Genomic DNA, 24,934 nt, shown 5'->3' with positions numbered 1-24,934 from the left:
CGCATTTCACTATTTGCCACTCGTGTGTCTATGACATGTGGGCCCGGGACCCACATGTCATAATCCCTCTTATCCCCTTCTGCTGCGGCGAGCCACACTCCCAAGCCGAGGAGCTCTCGCTTGCGACAGCCATGGAGCTAGGCCTCGCGCTGCGGCTCGTCGCGCCGCCGCCTCGTCTCCCCTGTAGAGCTCTCCAGCCGCCGCCGATGCCTTGTTTCTCTCCGTGTGCGGCCCGAAGAAGCCGCATCCGCTCCTCGAGGTTGGAGCGCAGGGTTGGGGTTGTTGTATCCGGTGGGAGTATGGCTTCCTTGGCAATGGAGGAGGAGGAAGAGGAAGAGTGGGAAGAAGCGGAGGAAGAAGCGGAAGGATGGCAAGAGGAGGAGGCTGCAGTGGTGACGACGAGGCCGCGTCTGGAGCTCATCGAGAAGCCGGACCGGAGCCTGTGTCTGCTCGACGAGTACGAGTCGGAGGAGCTAGGCACCTCTCATTGTGCCAACCACCGCAGCGGTGAGGCTTCTAGCTTCTGTGAAATTCACCTCTTCATTTCGATTCTGAAATAACAGCCTTTTTAGTTTATGATCTCCAAATGAAACTATTCTGCAGATGAATATTTTTTCATGTTGTTGTAATATTGATATACCATGTGTTTGCACAGGTTATGTTGCTGTATTAGGAAAGCCAAATGTTGGAAAGAGCACCCTAATTAACCAAATTGTTGGTCAGAAACTTTCAATTGTGACAGACAAACCGCAAACCACACGGCATCGCATTCTTGGTATATGTTCTGAACCAGAATACCAGGTATCACCTTTTAGTTTCTAAAGCTTTAGGATTATAGACTATGAAAGGGGGAAATGTTAATTTCTCACTGCTAATCTGAGTTATCATTTAGTTTGCAGATAATACTTTATGACACGCCAGGTGTCATCAAAAAGGAAATGCATAAGCTAGACACAATGATGATGAAGAATGTTAGGAGTGCCGTTGGCAGTGCAGATTGTGTGCTTGTTGTTGTTGATGCTTGCAAAATGCCTGAAAAGGTATTGCAACATAGGAAAGAGATGACTGAATTATGAAAAAAAAATTATTATGCCAATATACAATCTAAAATTCTGACATTTGTACCTTTTAGATTGATGAAATACTGGAAGAAGGTGTGGGGAACAAAGATACTGAGCTTCCAGTACTGTTGGTATTAAACAAGAAAGATCTCATAAAGCCAGGAGAAATTGCAAAGAAACTTGAGGTAAAATATCGTTACAAAAATTTGGAGATGGTTTTGTTTTTCCCTCTACTTCGATGTAATTGATTTACTGGCTACGATTTTCACAGTGGTATCAAAAATTCACTAATGCTGATGACGTCATACCTATAAGTGCTAAATTTGGGCATGGAGTGGATGATATCAAGGAGTGGATATTATCAAAGCTCCCTCTGGGGCCTGCTTACTATCCAAAGGTATTGGTGTATTAGATGAATTTTTTTTTCTTATTCTATTTCTGCAAGTGTTTCTTCATCTTTGGCACAAATTTTTCTGTACTCATGTAAAACCAGATAGCCATAGTGTGACTATAATATGTCTTTTCCATAGCATCATGTTTGTTCTTTAGATAGTGCTACTCACGATATCCAGTGCTTGCTTTGATGTTTAACTGCAGCCAATAAATACTGATACTACAAGATATCAAATATATTTGTTCATGTGATTCTCGTTCCAGGACATAGCTAGTGAGCACCCTGAGAGATTTTTTGTGGGGGAAATAGTGAGAGAAAAGATTTTTCTTCAGTATCGTCAAGAAATTCCATATGCTTGTCAGGTATATCTTCTGGTGCTTGCACCTATCAATTTTGTGCGGCATTTTTCTGCCAGCATGTGTCAGATGTGCGACTTTGTTTATGACAGGTTAATGTCATAAGTTACAAGAGCAGACCTACAGCCAAGGATTTTATTCAAGTTGAGATACTCGTTGAGAAGGAATCACAAAGAAGCATTATACTTGGGAAGGTAAAAAAAATAGTAAAACAGTACCTTTGTGCGCCTGAATATTTCAGGATTTTATGGTTACGAAATCAGTTAAGTTTAATCTTTTTCAAGTTAACATTGAGTATAGCTAAGGAAAATACCATAACTTGGGGTGCATATTTGGGTAGAATGAAGCAGTTTCATGAAATCATCTTATTTGCATTGCTTTAGTGGGATATATTTTTGTAACATGTTTGGCAACTGCAGGATGGAAAAGCAATCAAGATGCTAGCAACAGCATCAAGACTTGATATCGAGGATTTCCTACAAAAGAAGGTCTATCTTGAGGTAGTAACTGCTTCCTTTGTTTGGAGGCTGTGAAATTTTGATCTACCTTGAGGATTTGTTCTGAGCAGTTTCCTAATATCAAATATACTATATATTGGACAGATAATGGTCAAGGTGAAGGAAAACTGGCGGCAGGATGAACTTCTTTTGAAGCGTTATGGCTATGGAGGGGAGATTCAAGCACTATGACCATCAGATTGTTATGCAGGCTGTCACAGCTAGGAGTAATTTACCTTTTTTTTTCTGTTAGCTTTGTTTATGATTGAGGTGATGAGTGAAGGTCGAATTAGCTCGGTAATTAGTGAGGTATCTCCACAAAATTTTGTGTGCCCACTCTATTATTGCATAGATGTACATCTGTTGTATCATGAAACTGATGTTTCTAATAGAAAGAAACATAGTTCTGGTCTGTATCATTGGATGGTTGAAAGCCAAGTCAGTACTAGTAGCTGATTGGAGGCAATCCTTTTGCGAGATAAAACCCAAGGAGAAGAGAAAAGAAAATACTGGGGCACTTATAGCCTGATGGGACATTTGGCTTGAGAAAAATGTAAAGTTTTTGAATATGTTCATCAACATGTAGACGGCGGCTTTGGTGATACAAGACATAAATCAGCGTGATCTGGCTTTCAATTTCATAGACTAGCATCTCCTTTGAAAGCATTTTGCTTAAGTGGCCATCACCCTAAACCTGTAATGTGATGGCTTTATACTACCTGAATCTATAAATTGCAGAGCTCCTGCCTTTTTCCTTCTAAAAGGCCAATTCAGACATACGGTACCTCATATGGCAATGCTTGTGGATATGATTTTTTTCCATTTCTTTTGAACTAATATTTCGATCAAAACTGGTGTGCTTTGCCCTGCTTAGCTCTGTATGGACTATCCAAAATTTATCATTTGACTAATACTGTTCACATTAAAGTACTGATTCTTAGGTGGTGTTTGGTTGGAGGGATTAAAGTGGGGCTAAATTTTAGTCCCTGTTTTTGTTGAATACTCCTACCACAGGATGGTCAGTTCGTGATGGCACGAATTTGTAAGCCCAACAAGTCAGCAGTGTGACGAGATCAGCCATTATTCTTCTCGCGATTCAGAGACGACCATAAAAATGTCAGAGCGTGACTCAGCTCTATGTGAGGCAACGTAGCCACGAAATTGACTCCACGCCTTGCGCTGCGTGCGACCAACTAACCAATTCAAAGTCCAAATTCACACAAAATGGTCACCCTTTAATTAGGCTCCCACAAAATTTGTTACTCCAAGTTGCTGACATAAAATTCAGCAAAAATTTGTACTCCGTATGTGACACGGACCAAAATTTCTGTCTCCATCCACGAGGAGACTGACGGAGAAAAAAAAAACATCAAAACTACTCCAAATTGTGTAATTCAAACTAATTTTGTTGAAAGAAAAAGAAAAATTACGTACGAGCAAAAATCAAACGAAACTTGAAGCAAGCAAAAAAATTGCAGCTAGCGAATCAAGTTTTTAGCTGTTTTGCTCTCCTATCTTGTCGTCTCTACTACAGCTATCGCCGCCGCCGCTCATCAGCGGCTGCACCGTGCCGCTGCTCCCGCCGGCGCCGGCGCCGCCGCTGCCGCTTCTACTGCCTATGTACGACGTCAGCGCGGCGGCGAGCACGGCGGTGAAGTTTGGGTCCGACGCGATCGCGGCCGTCGCGGCGTTCACCGTGTCGGCGAGCGCGCCGCCGTCGGAGCCCTTGGTGCCGGCCACGGCCTGCACGGCGGAGAGCTTGGACTGGTCGTAGAGCTTCTGCCCGAACAGCTGGGGCAGCGCCACCGGCCGCGCGGCCTCGGCGAGCGCCGCCTGGAGCTGCGCGGGCTCCGGGCGCGGCGGCTGCGGCTGCGTCGACGACGCCGGCGGCGGCGGCGGCGCCGTCTGCGTGAGGTCGAGCGTGACCGTCGGGAACGGCGCCGACGCCGAGATGGTGGCGACGGTGGACGAGCACGGCAGCACGGCGCGCGCCAGGAAGTTGGACCCGGCCATGAGGCTGCCGTCCGCGCTCGGCATGGAGCCCGACAGCAGCATGGACGCCGCCGCCGCCGTGGTCGACGCCATCGCCATCGCCGCCGGCGGCAGCGGGTGGTTGTGGTTCCCCTCGTACGTCGTTATCAGCACCGTCCTGTCCTCCGCGCACCTCTGGACCTGCAAAACCATGGCCGCACATCAGCGAACGCGCCATTGACGACGACGACGACACAGCAAATCAAACACGCTCGTACGCTCCGGCGATCTTGCACACACACCTGCTTCCGCACCGGGCAGCCGGCGGCCATGGTGCACCGGTAGTACGCGCGCGGGCAAGGGTTTCCCTTCGCCATCTTCTGCCCGTACTTCCTCCATTGGCACCCATCGCTGATCTGCACATCACCATATCAAACATCCATGCGAAGAAGAAGAACACTAGCTGCATATGGAACATGATCGAGCACACACACACACACACCATGGGTGCATCGGAGCGAGCTCGAACGGAGACGCGGGCCTTGCGCATGGTGGCGGCCTCCGGGACGGGCTCGGGCCCCTTGCCGGGGAGGAACCTGGGCACCTTGTCGGCGGGAAGCCAGCTCGGCGGCAACTGCTGCTGCTGCTGCGGCGGCGGCGGCGGCTGCTCTTGCTGATGGTGGCGGTGGTGGTCGGCCTCCGCCGGGCTGCTCCCCCTCTCCCTTCCACCATGGATGGGGTGGTGGTGGTTGTGGTGGTCGAAATGCGGCAACGGCATCATCGCCGGCACCGCCGCGTCGGGGTTGCTCGACGACGGCGCGCAGACATCGCCGCCGACGACGACGACGGAGTGCGGCGCCTCGACGTCGGGCTGCAGCGACGCGGAGCCGAGGCTGATGAACTGCCTCGGGATCAGCTGCTGCTGCTGCTGCTGGCTCCCCTCTTGCTCCTTCTTCTCCGGATCAAGCAGCTGCCGATCATACAAATCGTCGATGAATTACACCACATGAGCGATCTTGAGCATTGCTGCCATGAGCGATCTTGAATCTTGCATGGTAATAATTATGATTTGTTCTTTTTTCTTAATTACCTCTTGCTGGTGGATCGGAGCGGCTAGGACTGATCTCCTCTGCTGCATCAGTGTGACGAACTGCATCTGGAGAGAGTTGTATTTCGTGGTCACGTTGCTCAGCATGTTCTTGAGCCTCTTGTTCTCCTCACTCAGCCGCCCAATCTCAGCTTTGGTTACTGCCAGCTGATCATAAATTCCGAGAGAAAATTATGATCAGATCATGGCAACAACAATTTTTGTTGTTCTCCGGTTTACACTAACTAGAATTTCTGATGATGAAGAAAACGGCAAACGGTCACTAGACCGATCTCTCCTCCTCGCATTCAGAAATTCAAAAGCGAATTTATAAACACAGAGAGATCCTATTGATTTTGCTGCTGTTTGCTCACCGCAGCTTTGGCCTCGCGGTGCTCCTCGTCGTTGGAGGAGACGCCGCCATCGTCGACGATGGATTCCTCGCTGCCGCTGTTCCTCCTCCGGCCGACGAGCAATCCCATCTGCGACGCAACAAGATCACGAAATTAAACCACGCATCAACCAAGAAAAAAAAATCTCTCAAACCATCACGCATCAACTGATCCGTTACATTGATGGTGAGGTCGTCCTTGTTGAGGCTGAGGTCATCCGGCGAGGCACCGGCGTGTCCACTCGCCGCCGCCGTCGCCGTCGCCGGCGGCGGCTCCTTCCTCTCCCCACGCTTCTCCGCCGTCTTGAAGAAGTCCATCTCGCCGACCACCACCCTCCTCTCCTGGTAACCACCCCCGGCCTCCTTCGCCGTCATCCCGGCGTACCCCAGCCCCGCCGCCGCCGCCGGGAACTCCACCATCCCTACCGCCGCCGACGACGACGACGGTGGCGCCACCGGCATCTCCCTGCCGACGTCGCCGCCCCCGACGACATTCTTCCCCTTGACACCCACGTAGGACTCCATTCTCACACACACACCTCGCCGTCGCGTCGCGCGCGGCGGTGACAGACGAGCGGTGGGAGGGAGAGTAGACGACCAGGCCAAGGCGAGGGCGTAGTGTGTATATATATAACGACGAGACGGGGGACACGTGGCGGGATGAGATTGGAGCTGAGTCCATCATTCTAGGCAGTGTTGGTGACCATTGACCAGAGAGAGAGGGGGGGTTAAGCTGAGGATGCGTGGACACCACAAGCGACGCGAGCGCCATGGATGGGAATGGATGAAGCTCGCAGCATCGCAGCTCGCAGCTTGGCTGCATGCGCGCGGCGTCTAAGCAAGTCTAAGGTCAGAGGAGGCGATCGGGTCTGACGGTTTCGTGGAGAGAGAGAGAGAGTCCATGCTTGATCCGGCAACCGTTTGCGGACTTGCATCGCGAGCGAGTCGTGATCTGGGCAGAGAGATCGGAGAGGGGGATGGAGGAGAGACTGCCGTTGACAACTTCTTTTACTAGATTTTTTTTTATTTTGTTTATGAATTGGATTGGATGGAGAGTCCTGCTGCCATTGCTAGCGTCCAGCAACGGATTCTTTCTAAAAAAAGAGGGTGTGTCTATTTTCGGTGGTTACTTGACCAGCTTTGTCAGTCGCCTGAGAATGTTGGAAGAAGGTTGATCTCAGTTGGATCACTTATATCAGTGGTTTTGAAGTCAAATTTGAATGTTGAAGGTTGATATCAGTTGGATCACTTATATTGGTGGTTTTGAAGTCAAATTTTGCTGGTGTTTCGGCGGCACATAAGGGAATTGAGGGGTTTTGAAGTCAAATTTTGCAGGTGTACCGGCGGCTCATGAGGGAGTTGGTCTGAATTTCAGAGTAATTCTGGTTTGAGGAACTTAACAAGCTTTAGTACTCCCTCCGTCCCATAATAAAAGGGATTTTGAGTTTTTCTTGTAACGTTTAACCACTCGTCTTATTAAAAAAAAATTTGAAATTGTTATTTATTTTATTTGTGAATTACTTTATTATCTACAGTACTTTAAACACAATTATAAAAAATTAAATAAGACGAGTGGTCGAATGTTGTAAGAAAAAAAATCTCTTTTATTGTGGGACGGAGAGAGTAAGAGTTACTTAGGTGAAAAGACTTCAGCTGAAGAAACCACCACATTAGATTTAGCTGAAGAAACCACCACACTTTTAAGGCTTAACCACGTGATCACAGCTGCAATAATCCGGTGGCTCTCTTCACATCAACCATGGGATAATTAACCTTCGGACTGACTAGCAATTCAGTCACAAAACACAGTGCACATGTTATCAGAAGTTCACATATCAGTACGAGAATTCGAACAGAGACTGGTCCGAGATATTCTTGCCAAGCTAAAATAGACGGGCGCCATCTCAGGCCTTGGAAAACATAAACATGTTATGTAGCATGCATATATACACACATCGCCGGATAAATACGCTAGTTAAAAGCTACGGTCTTCTTCTCTCGGCGTATGCGTCCACCTCGTCATTAGGAACGTGACAACAACACGTTTAGGCCGACTTCGCGAAGCCAACCCTCATCTTGCCGTAGTCGAACACGGTATGGTAGGCACCCATGAAAACGTCACCCAGGATCCTGCAAATTGTAGGGTGCATCAGTCAAAGATCAAAAATGACAAGAAGTGAAATTATTTCACTGCTAATTCAAGGGTTTGGAAATGCATAGTTTACCAGAGAGGACCACGGGGAGGAGGGATGTCCATGGCTGTGAATCCACTGATGCACTGGGCAGCAGCTCCTTCACCAACCTTCAGAATATACTGCACAACCAAAAGAAGAGAGTAAATTATGTGCTCAAGCCAGTGCGTCAAATATCTACACAAACTAGATGGGCCGGCAAGCGTGTCCAACTTTTCAGCTAATCTAGATGCACCCAAGGGAAGAAAAAAAAGAAGAGAAACCATAAAGAAATCATCGCACCTCTTCTGGCTTCAGTGCAAACTTTTTGCCTCCAATGGTGAATGAAATCTCAGGCATGGATGCAAGGCTGCCACAGTCCACAGATGATTCTCCCATTGGACTTGGGAGCTTGTCACAGAGCTGTAAAATTGATAACAGTTAAGCAACGGAAAATCTATCCCTACCAGTACAATGGCCCTAGAGCAGGAGTTAACTAAGCTCACCTGATTAATGTAGTTCAAGATGAGATCCTGAGTCTTGTTCTGTGCAAGTTGGTTCTGCATCCATACAACAGCCATCTCACAGGCATTGCACATGGGACCACTTTGGAGACCATTCGATTCCCCAGCTTCATCATCTACTACGCTCTTAATTCCAGCACTGTGTTTACATACCACATGGAGAAGAAATGAGAGTGAGTACAGATTGCCTACGAATCCGATCTCAAATAAGTCATAATTGATATAGCACTTGACACCAAAATCGCTAATCGAGTCAAAACGAAAATATCCTACTTTACAGATTCAGACACTTGAAAAACATTTGCAGTTCTTACCTAACACCATGCTTCCCATCAAAAGTACACAGACCAACCTGAGAGCAGATTTTTGATGGCTGTGTCTGCAACATAATCCCAGAAAGTTGTTTTAATTCATCAAAGATATAATTGACAAAAGCTGTTTCCAGAAAATTGAAGCAAATTACAAACCTCAGCAAGCAACAGATCTAGGATCTGTTGTCCATATTGAGAAACAACTGTCTTGCATTCTTGGCTGACTACCCCAGTAGCACCGATCTTCTCATTGATTTCAGTGATTATGGCCTGCGATGATTGTGTTAACTCGTGAACCACTCATTGGAACTTGGTAAGAACAAACAAGACAGTATGAAGACAATAAAGAGTAGGGATGAGTGTGGAAAGCCTTTGCACATTAGACCCAACAGGTGTTCCTTTTGTGTGTATGCATTTGCGTAATATGATGAATTGGGGGTCAATTGATTGAGCAGCACAACTCATCTCTAGATAATAATTAGATATAATAAATACTGTGCTACAGTACAGCTACATTTACAACACTTCATATATGCAAAACAATACATGATAGGACAAAGGACGAGACATGGCTAGAAGCTTCCGAAAGGTGATCCAAGAATCAGAGCAAAAAAACAAAGGAAATATATTTCTGAACATAGATTGGGGTACTGCATTATTATATTTGTTAAGCACCCTGTACAGGTTCCGTATGCAAATTTTGGACCTAAAAAAAAAACCTACAAGTATGTGTTGGGTTCAAAAAGGCTCATTATTAAGACGATAATTCCTTCGAAGTAAATAAAACTGAGATGTGAAATTTAGTAGAGATCTCCAAAGCTTATTACTGTTGTGAAAAATGTAGGCCATCATGATAAAAAAAAAACAAGTATAAACAAAAGCTTATTACGTACTGTGGGGCCAGCAAGCAATGATGTTCCAGAGTCTGCTATAGCTGAACAACCGCTAGCACAAAATCCTGATAGCAGCAAAGGTGTAACGATGTGTAAGATTATTTCTCATTTAGACAGATCGGATATGAAAAACAAGAGTCAGTACCTGTGGTCTTTCCTCCAATCAGGACATCGCCCATCTCAAACTGCACAAAGTCAATGCAAACATTACATCAAATGTCGAAAACACTACAGAACTTAGCAGAAACAGGACCAACCTGCCAATATCCCTTCTGAGAGACTGGAACATATGTATGGTTGCCCTTGTAGTGGCTAGGATCCATTCCTCCAAACACAATTTCACCACCTTCTCCTTCATCAGAATGACGGTTGAACCAGAAGGAGAAAACAGGCTCACTGACAAGACCTTGCTCTACCATCTTATACCTGTGATTTATACATATCATTAGGGACTATGGATCTGCTATATTATGTGCATGATACGTGAAAAATCTAATTATCATGACAAATGCGCCAAAATATATATAATGAGAAAAATAAAACAGAAATATGCAAGAAAACAACCAGCCAAATATTTTGAGATACGTGGTTTTAACAGAATGAAGGTAGCCTATTGTGTTAATCAGCAGGTCAATATCTAGGATTCTTCACCATTATAAATGTATCGTGCATAGATGAACTGTGGTTAGAGATAGTGGAAGATTCATACAAATATAATCACTATATGCAAAAGAGCACCTTCTCTTCTACTGTGAACCACAGTGAGAAATCAAAAACTTAGATCACGTAAGTCAGGTTGTCTTACCACACAGGTACTGCATCTCCAACGGATATTTCCTGAAATCCAAGCCCAAGAATGCCATCAAATTTTGCAACCATGAAAGTAAGACCTGGCTCCTTGGTAGCTTCAATGAATTCCTAAAGCGGTGAAGCAACAATGTTAAAAATATTTGGGGCAATATGATCAGAGATAATAATCAGTAAGTTAACCGAGATATATAGTGCAGACCTGATCTTTCACAACCAGATCACCTACTGTAACACTATCCTCGCTGAAAAACCCAGCAATTGAACCAGTGCCATACTGAATGGCAGCTGGTTTTCCTGGAGGGATGAAACAACAGAAAACAGGACTGTCAAACATACAATTTTCCTTAAGCTACCAAAAGGGTGGTTAAAATTTAGAAATAAATGAAAAGAAAATCAATAAATTTACTGTAAGAATATATGAATATACCACTTTCCAAGAAATAAAACATTTATTTCATATCACAGCAAAGTAAGTGGTTATGTTTTAATGATATTTCACTAAAATTTCAAGTGCTGGAAATAATGTAAGAAACTTCCATGCATCTTTCTAGTTAGAAGATAGGATGGTACATCTGAATTATTGTGGTCAACACAGACAGCGATAGTAAATTGTCAGCAATGTTCCTCAATCCTGACTGCATATCGTTTTAATGTCAAGCGACACCATGTGGGCACTACATCAACATCATACCCTTTTCAAGTATGTTAAGGCTACACCAATCCACGTATTTTGTTCAAACCCATGCAGAATATTTTTCCCCTTTCATCATAAATACTTTGTGATATAAAATGATTTTCCTTTTCATCATAAATGATTGAACAATTTAGAGGGACTAAAAGTATAACCGCCAAGCGAAGATGTAATTTTCAATGCATATATGCAAATCTAGTATCTATCTTTTTAGGAGAATTTTTTTAAAACAAACTTTAACTTGAATAAAACCAACCTCCTAATTTGATTTGCACCAAAATCCAAATAACACCATCTAGTATCCTTTTAACTAAATCCAATTTTGCTTCTTCTAACAAGGCTATTTTTTTTCACACCAAAATCCAAATAACTACCACGTAGGATTCTTTCAATTACATCCAATTTTGGATTAAAAGGGCAAATTTCAACATGAGATATGCCACCAGCTATAGAGCAAATACGAGTAATAGCAAAAAAGGATGTTGTCAATGCATCCAAGTAAACTGAGAGAGGCAGACAGTCACAACATAAACTAGCACGGTTGGGGAAAGTTTTAAGGCACGGACCATTCTTCTGATAAGTGCTCGACTGTCCGGACTTGTAGCGAGAGTGGAAGAAGCACGCAATCTGCATCAATCGCCACAAGGAAAAAAAAATCCACCATTAGCACAGGTCGCAATCGCAACAAGACTCTTGGGAGAATTCCCCTTGACCAGTGCATCGAACAGGGACTCACCGAGAAGTAGCACTTGGCCGACGGCACCCAGAGGTTGGAGCTGCCAGTGTCGAAGATGACGGTGAATTTCTGCGGCGGAGTGCCGACGCCAATCTCCCCGAAGTACTGCGCGTTCATGTAGTTCTTCAGCGCCACGATGTCGCCCTCACCCCCGCCGCCGCCAAGGGAGTTGGCGCCGCGGAGGCCCAGCCGGCGCGCCCCTTCCTCGCCGGAGAGTCGCGCGGCGACGCGGCTGTTCTCGTCGATCGGGCGCTTCTTCAGCGCGATCCGCACCAAACCCTCCGCCGCCGAAGCGGGGAGGAGGGCTTGGAGCAGCACGGCCGCGAGGAGCACCAAGGCCACGCTGCGGGTTCCCATGGCTGCGATCTGCGGCAAATCGCGAGAAAAACCAAACCAAACCAAACAGAAGGCGATGAGAAATTTTTCGTCAGGAGTGATGAGATCGAAAAATCCAAATGGGGAAAACACTGGAACACAACGACTGTTAGATCTCAACTCTCTAACTGACGATACGATTAAAACACAGTGAAATTAGTCGATAATATCGAAGATTAGTAACTCACGAAATAAGAAAAAAAAACAAAATCAAATCGAAGGTTCAGCCATGGAACCGAGGCTAGAACTGAAGGGGAAAACAGAAAAAAAATAAAACTCAAAATCGGAGAGCAGCAGTTACAGAAAACACCGATGCACTAACCGAAAAATCAACACCAAACCACGAACAGAAAAACACCGATCAGTTATCCAACCCAGGGTAAAATCCGATCAAAGCTGCCCCAAAACAATCCATCCAGACCTACCACCCATCCGACCAAAAAACTCCTCAAAAAACACCAAAAACAACCCGTAAAAATAACCCAGATTACCCTCAAACACACAGGAAGTCAGGAACAAGCAGATCCACACCAAAACTCACACGAACACCGCAAAATCCCCCCCACCTATCAAACAGATTCACCCCCACATCAAGTCAAGCGGAGTCCACGAGAGCTCACCGGAAAACGGGAGGAGCAGCAGCAGCAACAGCAACAACCGACGTGCCGAGCACTACGGGCGGTGGAGGCGACCGCGCGTGCATATAAAGCGAGGCGAGGAGGCGTGCGCGCGCTGCCAACCGTCCGATCCTCCTGGGGCTGCGGCTCAGCCGTTGGATCGGGGTGAGTGGGGTGGGAAACTGCTATATTTACCCGGAGAAGTGGCCTGCGTGGGGGCAAGAGGAGTACGTACCTGACTCAGTTAGGACGTCGCTTTTTCGCGATTTACTAATTGATTTTTGTTCGTATTTCTTCTGTACCTGATTAGGAATCCGATGGTTTCTTTGCTTTGAAGTAACGAGGTTTCATTAATTTTTTGCAAGTACATTAAATACAAGGAAATTGTATATACGGAGTATTTGGCAAGTATATCGAGTTGGAGCCCTGGAGGAAGGATTATAGTATTATCCACTTGTTCATAAAGTTTTTGTTTGCTTCGTCTCAATTGTTTATTTGTCGAGAGTGGACCCATTGCATGGTGGATTGGGATGTTAATCCACAAAGTTCATGAGCCTTATTAAACTAGTACTCCTATGAAAATTTTTTTCTTTTTTTCAGAATGGTTAGTTGCAGTTTTTCCACGTGCTTTGCGTTTAGAGGGTCGGAATATCTCATTACATGATACATTAACTATTAAAATGGTCATTCAGAGGGTGTGTTCAATTCACGTTAAAATTGAAAGTTTGGTTGAAATTGGAACGATACAACGGAAAAGTTAAAAGTTTATGTGTATAGGAAAGTTTTGATGTGATGAAAAAGTTGAAAGTTTGAAGAAAAAGTTAGAAACTAAACAAGGGCTCTGTCAAAGAAAATGGGTCATTCAGAGCATGAGGTTTTTGCTTCCTTCACCGAGATATTCCCTGCTCAGATTTTCACCTTCACAGAAACAACTAGCTACAAAAATATAGCAATATTTTTTTCATAAACAACATGCTGCATTGATGATTAAGTCAGTACATCCTGTTAAGAAAATGCTTAAGATTTAAATACAAGCCAATAGGCCATTTCCAATATCAAATCTGCATTTACCAGCAGCAGTAGTACTGTATTGAAAGCAGGAGTAGCAATGATTTGCAAGTGAAGCCTTTCCTACGAATTCAGATGCGTAACACCTCCACGTAGCTAGAGTAGATCGCTTGCATGGCCACCTCGTGGAATCTCCTCACTTGACACGTGTAGCTCTCGACGCAGTAGGCCCCAGTCCAAAGCACTCACTGTCACCACAGGCTGACATGTGGGCCCAAATCATATCTGGGCCCGGTTTTCAGCGGCAGTGTACCTCACCTTCTCTGCCGCTTGCATCCGCCGACGAAAAGGAGTGGTAGGGATTGCGTGTGCGCGAAGCGATGCGTTGCCGCTCGCCGCGGGCTACCGAAGCTAGTAAGCTGGGGGATCTCGCTCGCTCCACGCACCCCGTCGCGTGCACGCCAAAAAACGCGGGGTCGTACTCACGTGTATCTGGTGGGCCAGCCGTCCGTCGCGGTGTGAACTCAGCGAGAGAGAGCAGATTAAGCGAGAGCATCCATCCACTAATTGATCGATTAATTATTCGTCTCAGAAAGAGGAGGAGATAAGATGTACAGATCATAGCAGTTTCGCTGTCTCTGAATATTCTTATATAGCTAACTAGAAAAAGCCTAGGAGGAGAAGTGGTCTCATGGTTTTCTTAATTGTGCATCGCATGTCACCAGCTGAACAATGTTACGAGTAATTACATAATGAATTATGAAAAAGAAAGGCTCGTGGAAGTCAACTTGTAGCTGCTCTGGGCATCTTTCGTATGCATATAAAAACTATGAACAACTGATTATCTCAATTCTCAAGGACTAACATCAAGTTAGACATATCGAAGTTTTGAAGGGCTGGATCAGATTCAGTCTCTATTGCACAATGTCAACTTCACAGTTTGCTTAAAGGAAACGCTCTCTTGCATGCTGTTTTTCGCTGTGTTCGTTGGAATGGTAATTTTTTTCTCTCATGATGCTGTTGTTATTGGCTTATTGCAGACAAGCAGAGGCTACGAATAATGTCAAACTGTCAATTGCCAAGCACTCAACCTAACTAGCTGTTCCTTAGCCCTTGACTTATCTCTCTCTTTGTCGCCCACAAACTTATCATCTTTGAGAAACTCTTCACACGCCATTGCAGCTTGCTTCCTTTTGTTAAGCGGAATCCTGGGCGATGAAAGTGACTGCGGACTAATTACTTTTAGCAAAGGTAAGAGGAGCTTTCTGATAGTGCTAAATGCTTGGGTTTAACAAGCATTTCATAAAAAAAAAAAGATCTTTGTTCACATAACTGACAGCGAAGTTCCTTTGCACTAATAGGTTGTCAACTATGCTCGGTCTCTCCGTGCCTGCTGGAGCACGACGCATGTACAGTTAACGGGCTAGGAATAACACAGCCCATTTAGATATGGGTCGTCTAGCCATGTCGTGTTTGGGCTGCTATCCGGGCCAACGTGCCAACACGACAACGACAAGCGCATGTAACGACTAGCGACGACTCAGCACGACATCGCCTAGAAAAGGCACGACACGGGCACGATAGCGACCGGCGATTACCGAATAGCCGCCGGTCGAGCAACTGCCAACCATGGTGGGCGCGACGTTAGGACTGCGCAGCAGCGTGGTGGCGGCGGCGACCCCATTGACGAGCTATTCTGATTTCCTGTCGTGGGCTGTGTGCCTGTGTCGACTAGCACGGACCCCAAAGAGGTGGCTCCTGTCGCTCTCGCCGCCGTCCGTTAGCGTTAGCCCCCGCGATGCCGCCCAATTAGCCCCCAAGACGGCGACGATGACCTCGAACAACGCCGCCGCCGTCGGAATTTCCTCGAGCGCGTCCGGCAGCGTGGCGGAAGGAGTGCCTGCCGCCCGCCGCCCGCCGCGGTGGCGCCCATGCTCGTCGACGCGGCGGAGCCCGTCGACCCCGTCTCGGTGCAGGCGGTGGCGGCGCACGTCCCTCCCGCCGCTGTGTCCGCCTTGCCCATGGGCCAGTTCCACGACTAGCCGGGCTCAAACAGAACATAGCACGGACGCAGCATCCGACTACAAGTCGGAAAAGACGCGAGCCTAAGTCGAATCGGAACTGTAATTACTCTTTGATTGGCCATTATTAAAAAAATAGTTTGGGATTAGAGGAGATTAAACCCAAGTTAAATTATTAGTAGCTCAACGCTATGAAGCGAAAGAGTTCGATAGTAGCGCGTAAGGACGCAAAGAAGGTGCAGTCGTGGGCGACTGTCACGACGTCGCTCGCGAGGTTCAGGGAAGAGGTGGCTCCTGGCTTCTTGTCGCTCTCGCCGTCGTCCGTCAGCCCCGGCGACGCTGCCGCCCAATTAGCCCCCCAGACGACGACGATAACGACCTCGAACAGCGCCGCCGCCGTTGGAAATTCCACGAGCGCATCCGGTACCACGGCGGAAGTGTCCGCCGCGGGGGAGCCCATGCTCATCGACGCGGCTGCACCGATTGCAGCGGAGCCCATCGACGCCGTCCCGTTGCAGGCGGTGGCGGCGCACGTCCCTCGCGCCGCCGTGCCGCAAAGAGTAGATGATGACGATGCCGCTCCCCCGCCGCCGGCGTGGATACGCGGCGAGCTGCTGCCGCTACTAGGCCTACGCGGCGACCTGCCGCTGCACTTCATCTGCAGGAAGCGAGTGGAGGCTTCCGACCTGTCGGCGCAGCAGAGCCGCTTCCTCATCCCGCAAGCCGCCGCCAGCCTCCGCCTCTGTCCGCTCCTCTCAGCGGCGGAGCGCGAGGCCGCCAAGCTGGTGGAGGAGTTCTTGCACAAGAAAAAGAAATCGCCAGAACCAAAGCCGAGGGAGAAGGGGGAGAAGAGCCCCGGGCTCGCCGTGCGCGTGGTCGTCTACCGTGCATCCCCGCTCGACGTGATGGCCATGGAGTTGACCAGGAGGCTCTCCAATTGCCACACCATAATCCGGCAAAAAGAAACCACAAGGCTCGTCGACCGCGGCGTCCAGGTGAAGGACGACGTCGCCGTGTGGGCGTTCCGGCCAGACCCCAACAGTGCTCTGCACTTCGTGATCGCCAACACCGCCGCCCAGCAGCAGCAGCCACCGCCGGCAGCAGCACCGAACGCGTTGCCGCAATAGCAAAAGCCAAAGCATCGACGCAGCTCCAGAAGTGATAATCAGAAAGTAGCATCAGCAAAGGTCAAGATGATAGATACTAATCTTAGAAATCAGAACGGTGACCTGTTAGGTCTCAAGAAGAGTTACAAGGAAGACTGCACTTGGGCACATATAATAACTCGGCTATCAAAACAAAGCACAAATCATTCTTGTCTGACGAACACACGCGAACATGTTAAAAACACTCTCGAAACTGTTGGTTGAATGGCGTGGACCCTCCATCCTCAGCGCTCGAGGCACAGGCTCAGCTAGTCCGAGCTGCTTAAACCCTGCAGCTGGTCAGGATACACGCACGCCATGGTCGGCAAGCAACTTAACCCCAACTATAACAAAGGGTAAAGGCCTCAGTAGCCGGTGTGCTGCTGCCACCCCTGGTGAGACGGCTGTGATTGGGCATTCTGGAAACCGTTCAGGCCTCCCTCGGCCGGGTTCTGGTGGTGCTCTTGGCTTTGAGAATGGTAGAAAGCTGGATACCCATGGCCACCGAATTGCGAGTGCTGCTGCGGTTGCTGCGCCTGACGAAAGCCACCCTGCTGACTCTGTCCCTGGAAGCCATAGAAGTGACTCGGTGGAAGCGCCGACGTTGCTCTTGAACCAGCACCATGAAGCCACATTGCAGAATTGTCACCCTGAAAGGAATACCCAAAGTAACTTGTGACTAATGTCCCATTCTTTTCAGATTATATAGCTACTACTTTCATTAAATCCATCATTGATTGTTTTTTAATAGTATATGTGTAAGAAATGTTTCTATATTATTCTATAAACTTGGTCAAACTTGAAAAGGTTTGACGTAGAACAAACCCAAAGTAACTTGTAATATGAAATGGAGGGAGTATGATTTTTGAAAAAGCATATTCTATACAGAATTTTCTTAGAAAATACAAATAAATCCATTTTTCAAATTTGTAATAATAAATGGAGTACTTAATTAATTATATGATAATTAAGTGTTTTTTCCGGTAAGCCAAGCACTCATCCAAAACCTTCGAACCGAGCCGTGCCTATCAGAATTATTATATAGCATATAAATTACCAAAGAAACACAAGGGCTGCTTGCAATTGTTACCTGCTGGAGGGCCATATATTGGCTGGGATCTTTGTATGGCGTGCTCAATGCTTCGTCAAACCCAAGATTTGTTGATGCAGAGGCAGCATTCTGATTAAGAGTGAAATTTCCAGGAAGATTACTAGAGCTTCCAAATCCTCCATAACCAGAGATCACTGAAGAAGGTTGCTGTTGTAAGCTTGTAGCCGATAGGTTGTTCTTGAATTGCGGCACATTCATATTGTACTTCATAGCTCCTGGTACAGCAGCAGCAGCAGACTGATGGAATGGTCCATTACTCGAGTATGCTTGCTGGAAGGCAGCTGATGGTAGGTAAGCAGCAGGGTAGTTCTGTGCCAAATACGGATAACCAATCATATTCGCAAAAGGCGCCAGTGGTACAGTAGGCTGAGAGTAAGGGTGGACTAATTGCTGAGGGAGAGGAGGCCCCGTTGCTATACTAGTACTTGGAAGATTTTGGGTAGATTGAGCGTTGGAGAAAACTCCTGGCTTCAGAGTCTGAAACAAATATGTACATGTGTGTGAAGAAAATTAGAGAACTAGAGATTACTTGTTGCTGAATGATTAACTGTATATGCACACAAAATAAAAAATTCCAACACCATCACACCCTTGTAAATTCATCTTTCAAATAAAGAAAGGATGTGGAGCCTTTTTCTTCCTAAAGTTATACTTCTATGAAATATGAATCCAGAGAAAACACCATGAGAAAGTGAACCAGCGTAGTTAAATTACCTCTTGCATGGAGATTGCTGGTCCAGTAGTAGTTGGTGCAGCTGAGTTATATTTTGTCATTGATTGTGCTGCTAGCAAAGGTGATAAACTGAAGTCCAAGTCCCGAAGAGGTGCAATGTTTGACCCCAATAGGCTGTTGTGTAATGAATTTGCTTGCTGGGGAATAAACGAGTTCAATAAGAATTATGCAGGAGCACAATTAGCTGACTTGAATAACATGCATATGCAGAAGACAGAAAAACTGGTATCCAGAAAGACCAGCTCCCAATGTTATTCTGGACATTCCAGAATGAAGCAATGATTTACATCTGTGGTCAATATCTTGAGACAAGAGTTATGAGCAAAAGAATGGGTCTATATGGCACCTTTTTATTTGGCTCTTTTCCAATCAAGGTAAAACTAGTTATCTTACTGTATGTAGCAAGATCATAGTTTGGCTAAAGCTACTTAGTACTGTTAGCAATTCAGCATGAATGATGAAAAGTGAAGATTATAGGAAAAAGAAAACAATTTACCAGTAAGTTTGAAAGATGGGAAAGAGTGTGCGCCTGGTTGTTTCCTTGTGAGGACTCCATTGTACTTGGCTGTGTAGTGTTTGCATATGCAGCACTTGAATCAGATGGTAGGTTATATTGAAGACCGGAATGATCAAGCACTTCCTGTCTCAGGACATCAGGCTGTGAAACAGAAGGTACATCAATGTTCTCCATGTTAGTTCCTATGATAGTATCAAGGTTCTCATTTCCTGACGAATTAACTGCGGCACTATCATAATAGTCTTGATCTCTGCAAGATTAAAAAAATGGCATTCCAGTCATGTCACAAGCAATATGTGGAGTGAAATAAAGACGGCAGGAACAAACTTAATTAACCTTGAATCAATTTGATCTAGAGGTACAGATTCCTCTATAACAGGCAACTCCACATTGTTATCATCAGCGCTCCTTGATGGAACAGGGAGAAGCCCAGAAAATGCTCCAGATTCAAAACTGCCAAAGCTCAAAGTGACACAGTCTGAGCCGGTAACTTGCAGGTGATCAGGAATTATAACTGCAGGGTTATCTTCAGCTAATTTTGTTGGAACTAACTCTTCATTATGTAGGCTTAGACCCTGGAAGTTTTCAGTGGCTAACGCTACATCAGAATTGGAGCCCTCAACTGCAAGAATAGTAAAAAGAAATCAGTATTCACATGCAGGTCATGCACAGCCAAAGCCAGAATGCAACAGCGTCCAGGAAAAGAACAAGCAACCAGAAAGGAACATATGCTGTAAAACCTATTCACAATAAACTGCATGACCTGTTGTTGCCTTACAGAACTTTTAATACTGGATAACACGACAGTCTAAAGTTCATTATTCATCAAGAAAGTAACAGCATGACATCAGAAATCTGAAGACTGGTATTCTACTACTAAAAAGATGCAGGAACCATCATATATCAATTTTGTTCAGTAAAGTTGATTACTTGCCAGTTGCAACAACTGCCTCCCTAAACCCTATCATAACAGAGATGCATTCAACATACCCAGATTAACATAGGAATTGATAACGTCAATTACAGGGTGTAAGTTGCATCTCACACCTACGCAAGTATCAATGGCATTCTGGAAGGAATACCAAAAGTATTTACTAATAAATTGTCTGCTGCCTTTTCCAATGCTAACGAATGCAATAAGCTCATAACACCAAAGATCCAGGTTATTCCAGCAGGACAGAATATGGAGATGCTAAAGTTAAGCAAATTCATAAACTCATATCTACACTCACCTTCATCTTCTGCATGAGAATTCTTCTGAGGCAGATAGGTACTCGATTCTTGCAACAGTCCATCATCATATTCAGAATCGCCTCCATGATGTTCCAAGTGTCTCTCGGAAGAAAATGCAGCTGATCTGTTCTCATCCAAATGAGAATTTTCATGGGGGTTAATCACACCAGCAACCAGTGTAGATGACTGTAGCGATGACTCATATAATGATTGGTCACCGGATGTCTCAGGCAAGGCTGATTGATTTCCTGGTGGTGGCTCGTCCTGTGGAAGCCAATCATTATCATATGCCTGCTTGTTGACAGCTGCTGAGTGGTTGTGATCCTTGGGATGAATAGAATCTTGAGCAGAATGTAACCCCTGGTCAGGATTTGTTGGTGAAACTGTGCTAGCAGATTGTTTCAAATTCTGGTTTACAGTACTGGGCAAAGATGGGTATTGTCCAGTATATCCTTTGTCTGCAGTAACCGCAGGCTTGCTAGAGGACTGCTTTACCTGAGGCCTGCCCATTTTCACAATATCGGCCATTGACAACTGACCTGGTGTCCCAGACCAACCGTGCTGAAACCCAGATGATGATTGTGCAGGTACCGACGGTCCATCAGCAACCACACTTTTGTTTACCAAGGAACTACAGCAGATAAAAAAGAGCATGAATTCCCCAGAGTGAAATAAGAAGGCGTTATGAAATCATCAACGCATCAGATAAAATTTGTAGTATGCATTAACTTTCATGTGGGATGCATCATCCAAGTTCATCCATATTCCATATGGTTCATTTGAATCTAACACAACATTACAAACGATAGTCTCAGATAACAATTATATGTAACTATATGAACTATTGAGTCATAGTCATCTAACAAGAGAATTGTTTGTAAAAAAACCTATGCTGTTTGCATGAAATTTTACACATAACAGCAGAATTAACAATAATGCAAAAGGATCATATCAAATGCAAACAGATAAAGGCTCCAGAGAAAAGACAACTAGAAAAATGGTATGCCTTCTAAAAAGGCAGACCTGCTGTACAAGCCCTTCTTAAAATATATGCAACAAAAGGGAAGCTCTCTTACCTTGGAATTGTTTGCTTCTGAGTGGAATTGGTTGATGTCATACCAGGCCCTGAGATTGACCTTGAAGCCACATTGTCTGAATATTGAAATGAACAAAAAAAAAATGTGAAAAGAAATTACAACCAATGATAACCTTGAAGATACTGATGGTGGTTTTTCCTATTACCAATGGAGCTAGAGTGAAAAGAACTGTTTCGCCCGCCTCGATCTGCACCGCCTCTTACACCTCGACTGGCAGCATTACTTGCCGCTCGAGATCTTGGCTCAGGAATCTCTTTAACCTATGAAAGTGCCCATGACTATAATGGTAAGTTCATCAAGGCTAGAGAATTTTCAAAATAACCAAAACTCCAAAAGATTAGTTCCATATGCTTAATTTAGACGCAGGGGAATCAGACAAAAACTAATTGTTACATGAATAAAATGTTTTCTTTATGCTATTGATGATGAAAATAAATATAGGGCAACCGAATCAAAGCTGAGTGCTGGTCAAAAAATAAGGCGAGCAATGCAAGATGTGGGGCACACCTCTTTTTTCTTATCGCGCTTGCTCTTTACCTCTTGAAAAGTATCTGAAAAAAGCGGTACATAAGATATCAATTTTAACATAACTGCAAGAGCAACTGAAATAAATATAACTGATTTATCTTGGGGTGCATTGTCAGATCACAGTTTAAACTGACTAAAAATAACTGGATGATATGATCAACAAAGGCATACAAAAAATAATGTTGAACAAAAATAAAATTGGCATGACAATATGAGAAGAAATTTAGAAAAGGTTGACAAAACAACCTAACACTTGCCTCCTCGAACATTCATTAAGTATGTGTGCAGAAAATAAGATATTCAATATGTGGTAACAGTACAGCATATAAACTCTGAACAAGAAAGTAGTCATAAAACCCAAATGACACCTCTATGCCATTTCAGGAAGCTGTATTATGACTTTCACATGCTACACAGATGAGGTATATTAAGGTGGCAATTCCCACTCCTGGCTCATCCATCATCCCTCATAAACTTAGCAGCAATAGATTACCAAGGAGTCAAGGGGAGTAGGAGACTAACAATGTTCAGGAAAGTTATAACACAAATACACAATGCCTCTTGTAACATGTTGTAAAAGTCAAACCAAGAAAAATGCCATGGAAAAATCATAGATGGAATAGATAGGCTACCAACTATGTCTGACAGTTAATCTTTCTTCAACTTCCCAGATCAAAGAAAATGCATGGAGTTTCAATTAATAAAAAGCCTCCTTGCAAAGAGAAGAGCCCAAGACTAATGCCACAAATCACTGCAAGCTCAGAAACTTATCCTACAGAAATAAAGCCACGAGTTCAAATGGCACACTACGATATAAATAAGCTAAAGGTGGACCTGAGTTTCTTGCTTACTACCACTATATGACCAATGAAATTCAGTAAATATCATCTAATAGCCCCTTTCATCATATACATATGATAGTTACACTTCCCCCCATGTCCATATGTTATTATTGTCAACACATCCTAAAAACTGATGATGGAATGTTTCTATAGAACAATCAGAGATGCACACATTCTTCTTTATAAATTATGAAAAGATATGACACAGGAAAGAGCGACAAGAGCAAAAACGAAGGCACTAAAACACCTATCGAACTGTCCCCGAGAATGAACACAAAACTCAACCACCACCCTGCAGAAACAGCAAGTCCTAATTTCACAAGTATTGTAATGCAAATAGCCATTTTGGAAGCAACAGTAATGTGTTCCCACTTTTCAAACATAGCCAATATGAGAAGCCAGAGGGTCCATCTCCTTTCCCAATCTAAAGATTCCACTCTTTTCAAGCCTGGTAACTAAAATTACCACAACCATCTCTTTTCCAATCCAACAACTAACTTTAGCATGGTGTATTTACCTAGACAGGTCAGTAAATTGATCCAAACAGCAAATCTCAAGTAATGAACTCGTTCCACTCCTTCTATCCTACATAATCCTACCAAAGATATAGCTGTTTCTTTCAAAGTTCAGAAAAAAGTTCAGTATTCATCTGTTTGACTTTCCTCCCAAAAATCTCAACTCCTTCCTACAACCGAAAGACAAGAAACAAAAGGAGATCGATTCCTATAAATAACAAGCAGGATCGACCTAACCCCTGCTCCAGAATAGGAAAACGCTAGCCACTGTTAACATTTAGCAGGAACCCTAAACAGAAACCCTACAAATGTACAACGGATTCAACGAACCCCAAAGGGCCAAATCTATCAAATGCTACAATCATAAACGGATAAATCATGACAAATCGGCAGGACTCTCATGAAGAAAAAATAATAGGCGCATCCTTCCCACTCATCCCATCCGTGGTGCGCACGCTCAGAGCGCGGCAAGTAACGAATAGCCCCAATCGGAAAGAGGGGCACGCGGTTGTAAGAATCTTCTAGAACCCTAACGGCGACGAGAACTCGAGGCGCGGGCGCATCAGGGAAGAATCCGCGAGGGGGCATCGAAACAAGCGCGAAATCGCGGGGTGGGAGAGGGCGCGCGAGAGAGAGAGGGGGCGGAGACCTTGGGAGAGGAGGCGGCTGACCGCCTCGTCGGGGTCCATGCCGCAATCGCGCAGCGCCGCGTAGATCTCCGCCTCCGGGCGGTTCACGATCTCCTTCAGGCTCTGCACCAGCTTCCTCGACGCCGCCGGGACGGGGCCCGCCGCCGCGCCCCCCTTCCCTCCTCCTCCTCCTCCCCCCGCGCCGCCGCCGGTCATCCTCGCCGCCGGAGAGATCCCCCCCGCCTCCTCCTCCTCCTCCTCCTCCTCCTCCTCCCCACACTCCGCGCGCGGGAAACCCCTAGGGACCTTGGGGGCGAGTGGTGCGGCGCGGCGCGGCGGAGGCGAAGGCGGCGGCGGCGGCTAGTTTCGGTTTCGGCTGCTTCCACTTTGCTCTCCCACGCAACGGCGGCTTCTAATTCCAAAACCCTTCCTCCCCTCCCTCCGCTGCGCCGAGCTTTATATAGCTGGGGTTGGATGGATGGATGGATGGATTGTGGAGGAGGAATAAATAGTGGGGGCTTTACTTTTTCCTTCCGTGTTTAGCAGTAACTTACACAAAAACTGAAATTTGCCTTGATAAGGTCACCTCCAAATCTGCAAATTTACTCATGGACTCTGTATTAATATGTATTTTCGGATAACTTCTATTTTTTGAATTATATATTTATAA

The 24,934-nt window shown here is 45.5% G+C and overlaps 4 protein-coding genes across 5 annotated transcripts; 1 reads left to right on the top strand and 3 right to left on the bottom strand.

The window, feature by feature from the left end:
• The first annotated feature begins 71 nt into the window (after positions 1 to 71).
• wsl6 (white stripe leaf6) lies at positions 72 to 2,772 on the top strand. 2 transcript variants are annotated; one of them, NR_190284.1, is made up of 9 exons: positions 72 to 507; positions 656 to 801; positions 893 to 1,040; positions 1,133 to 1,246; positions 1,333 to 1,458; positions 1,719 to 1,817; positions 1,904 to 2,005; positions 2,231 to 2,311; positions 2,414 to 2,772. NR_190284.1 is itself a non-coding variant. In NM_001428248.1 (9 exons), exons 1-9 carry the CDS (start codon positions 132 to 134, stop codon positions 2,498 to 2,500), a joined length of 1,272 nt encoding a protein of 423 aa, NP_001415177.1. In that variant the 5' UTR covers positions 72 to 131; the 3' UTR covers positions 2,501 to 2,772. The 2 variants fall into 2 exon arrangements, 1 of the variants encoding a protein (NP_001415177.1); NM_001428248.1 differs by having other exon boundaries at positions 900 to 1,040.
• Positions 2,773 to 3,522: 750 nt separating this feature from the next.
• Positions 3,523 to 6,356, bottom strand: LOC107276051 (probable WRKY transcription factor 31). The gene is made up of 6 exons (XM_026025481.2): positions 5,938 to 6,356; positions 5,741 to 5,848; positions 5,370 to 5,534; positions 4,782 to 5,249; positions 4,582 to 4,695; positions 3,523 to 4,480 (listed from the first exon to the last, which is right to left on the bottom strand). The coding sequence occupies exons 1-6, from the start codon at positions 6,280 to 6,282 to the stop codon at positions 3,803 to 3,805; spliced, it is 1,878 nt and encodes a 625-aa protein (XP_025881266.1). The 5' UTR covers positions 6,283 to 6,356; the 3' UTR covers positions 3,523 to 3,802.
• Positions 6,357 to 7,408: 1,052 nt separating this feature from the next.
• On the bottom strand, positions 7,409 to 12,945 carry LOC4339639 (aspartic proteinase oryzasin-1-like). Its single transcript, NM_001402635.1, has 14 exons — positions 12,889 to 12,945; positions 11,894 to 12,259; positions 11,724 to 11,784; positions 10,666 to 10,760; positions 10,462 to 10,574; positions 9,914 to 10,082; positions 9,802 to 9,841; positions 9,657 to 9,721; positions 8,920 to 9,033; positions 8,767 to 8,831; positions 8,435 to 8,591; positions 8,232 to 8,351; positions 7,983 to 8,071; positions 7,409 to 7,887 (listed from the first exon to the last, which is right to left on the bottom strand). The coding sequence occupies exons 2-14, from the start codon at positions 12,248 to 12,250 to the stop codon at positions 7,803 to 7,805; spliced, it is 1,530 nt and encodes a 509-aa protein (NP_001389564.1). The 5' UTR covers positions 12,251 to 12,259; positions 12,889 to 12,945; the 3' UTR covers positions 7,409 to 7,802.
• Positions 12,946 to 17,087: 4,142 nt separating this feature from the next.
• LOC4339638 (uncharacterized) lies at positions 17,088 to 24,696 on the bottom strand. The gene is made up of 10 exons (XM_015784329.3): positions 24,285 to 24,696; positions 22,258 to 22,301; positions 21,896 to 22,010; positions 21,730 to 21,805; positions 20,653 to 21,284; positions 19,757 to 20,042; positions 19,400 to 19,670; positions 18,885 to 19,040; positions 18,150 to 18,647; positions 17,088 to 17,709 (listed from the first exon to the last, which is right to left on the bottom strand). The coding sequence occupies exons 1-10, from the start codon at positions 24,478 to 24,480 to the stop codon at positions 17,425 to 17,427; spliced, it is 2,559 nt and encodes an 852-aa protein (XP_015639815.1). The 5' UTR covers positions 24,481 to 24,696; the 3' UTR covers positions 17,088 to 17,424.
• Between the last annotated feature and the right edge of the window lie 238 nt (positions 24,697 to 24,934).

The sequence above is a fragment of the Oryza sativa genome, chromosome 5 (genome assembly GCF_034140825.1).
Source record: "Oryza sativa Japonica Group chromosome 5, ASM3414082v1".
Classification (NCBI taxonomy): domain Eukaryota; kingdom Viridiplantae; phylum Streptophyta; class Magnoliopsida; order Poales; family Poaceae; genus Oryza; species Oryza sativa.
Note: the sequence above shows the minus strand (reverse complement) of the source record. Positions and strands in the feature narration are given on the sequence as shown.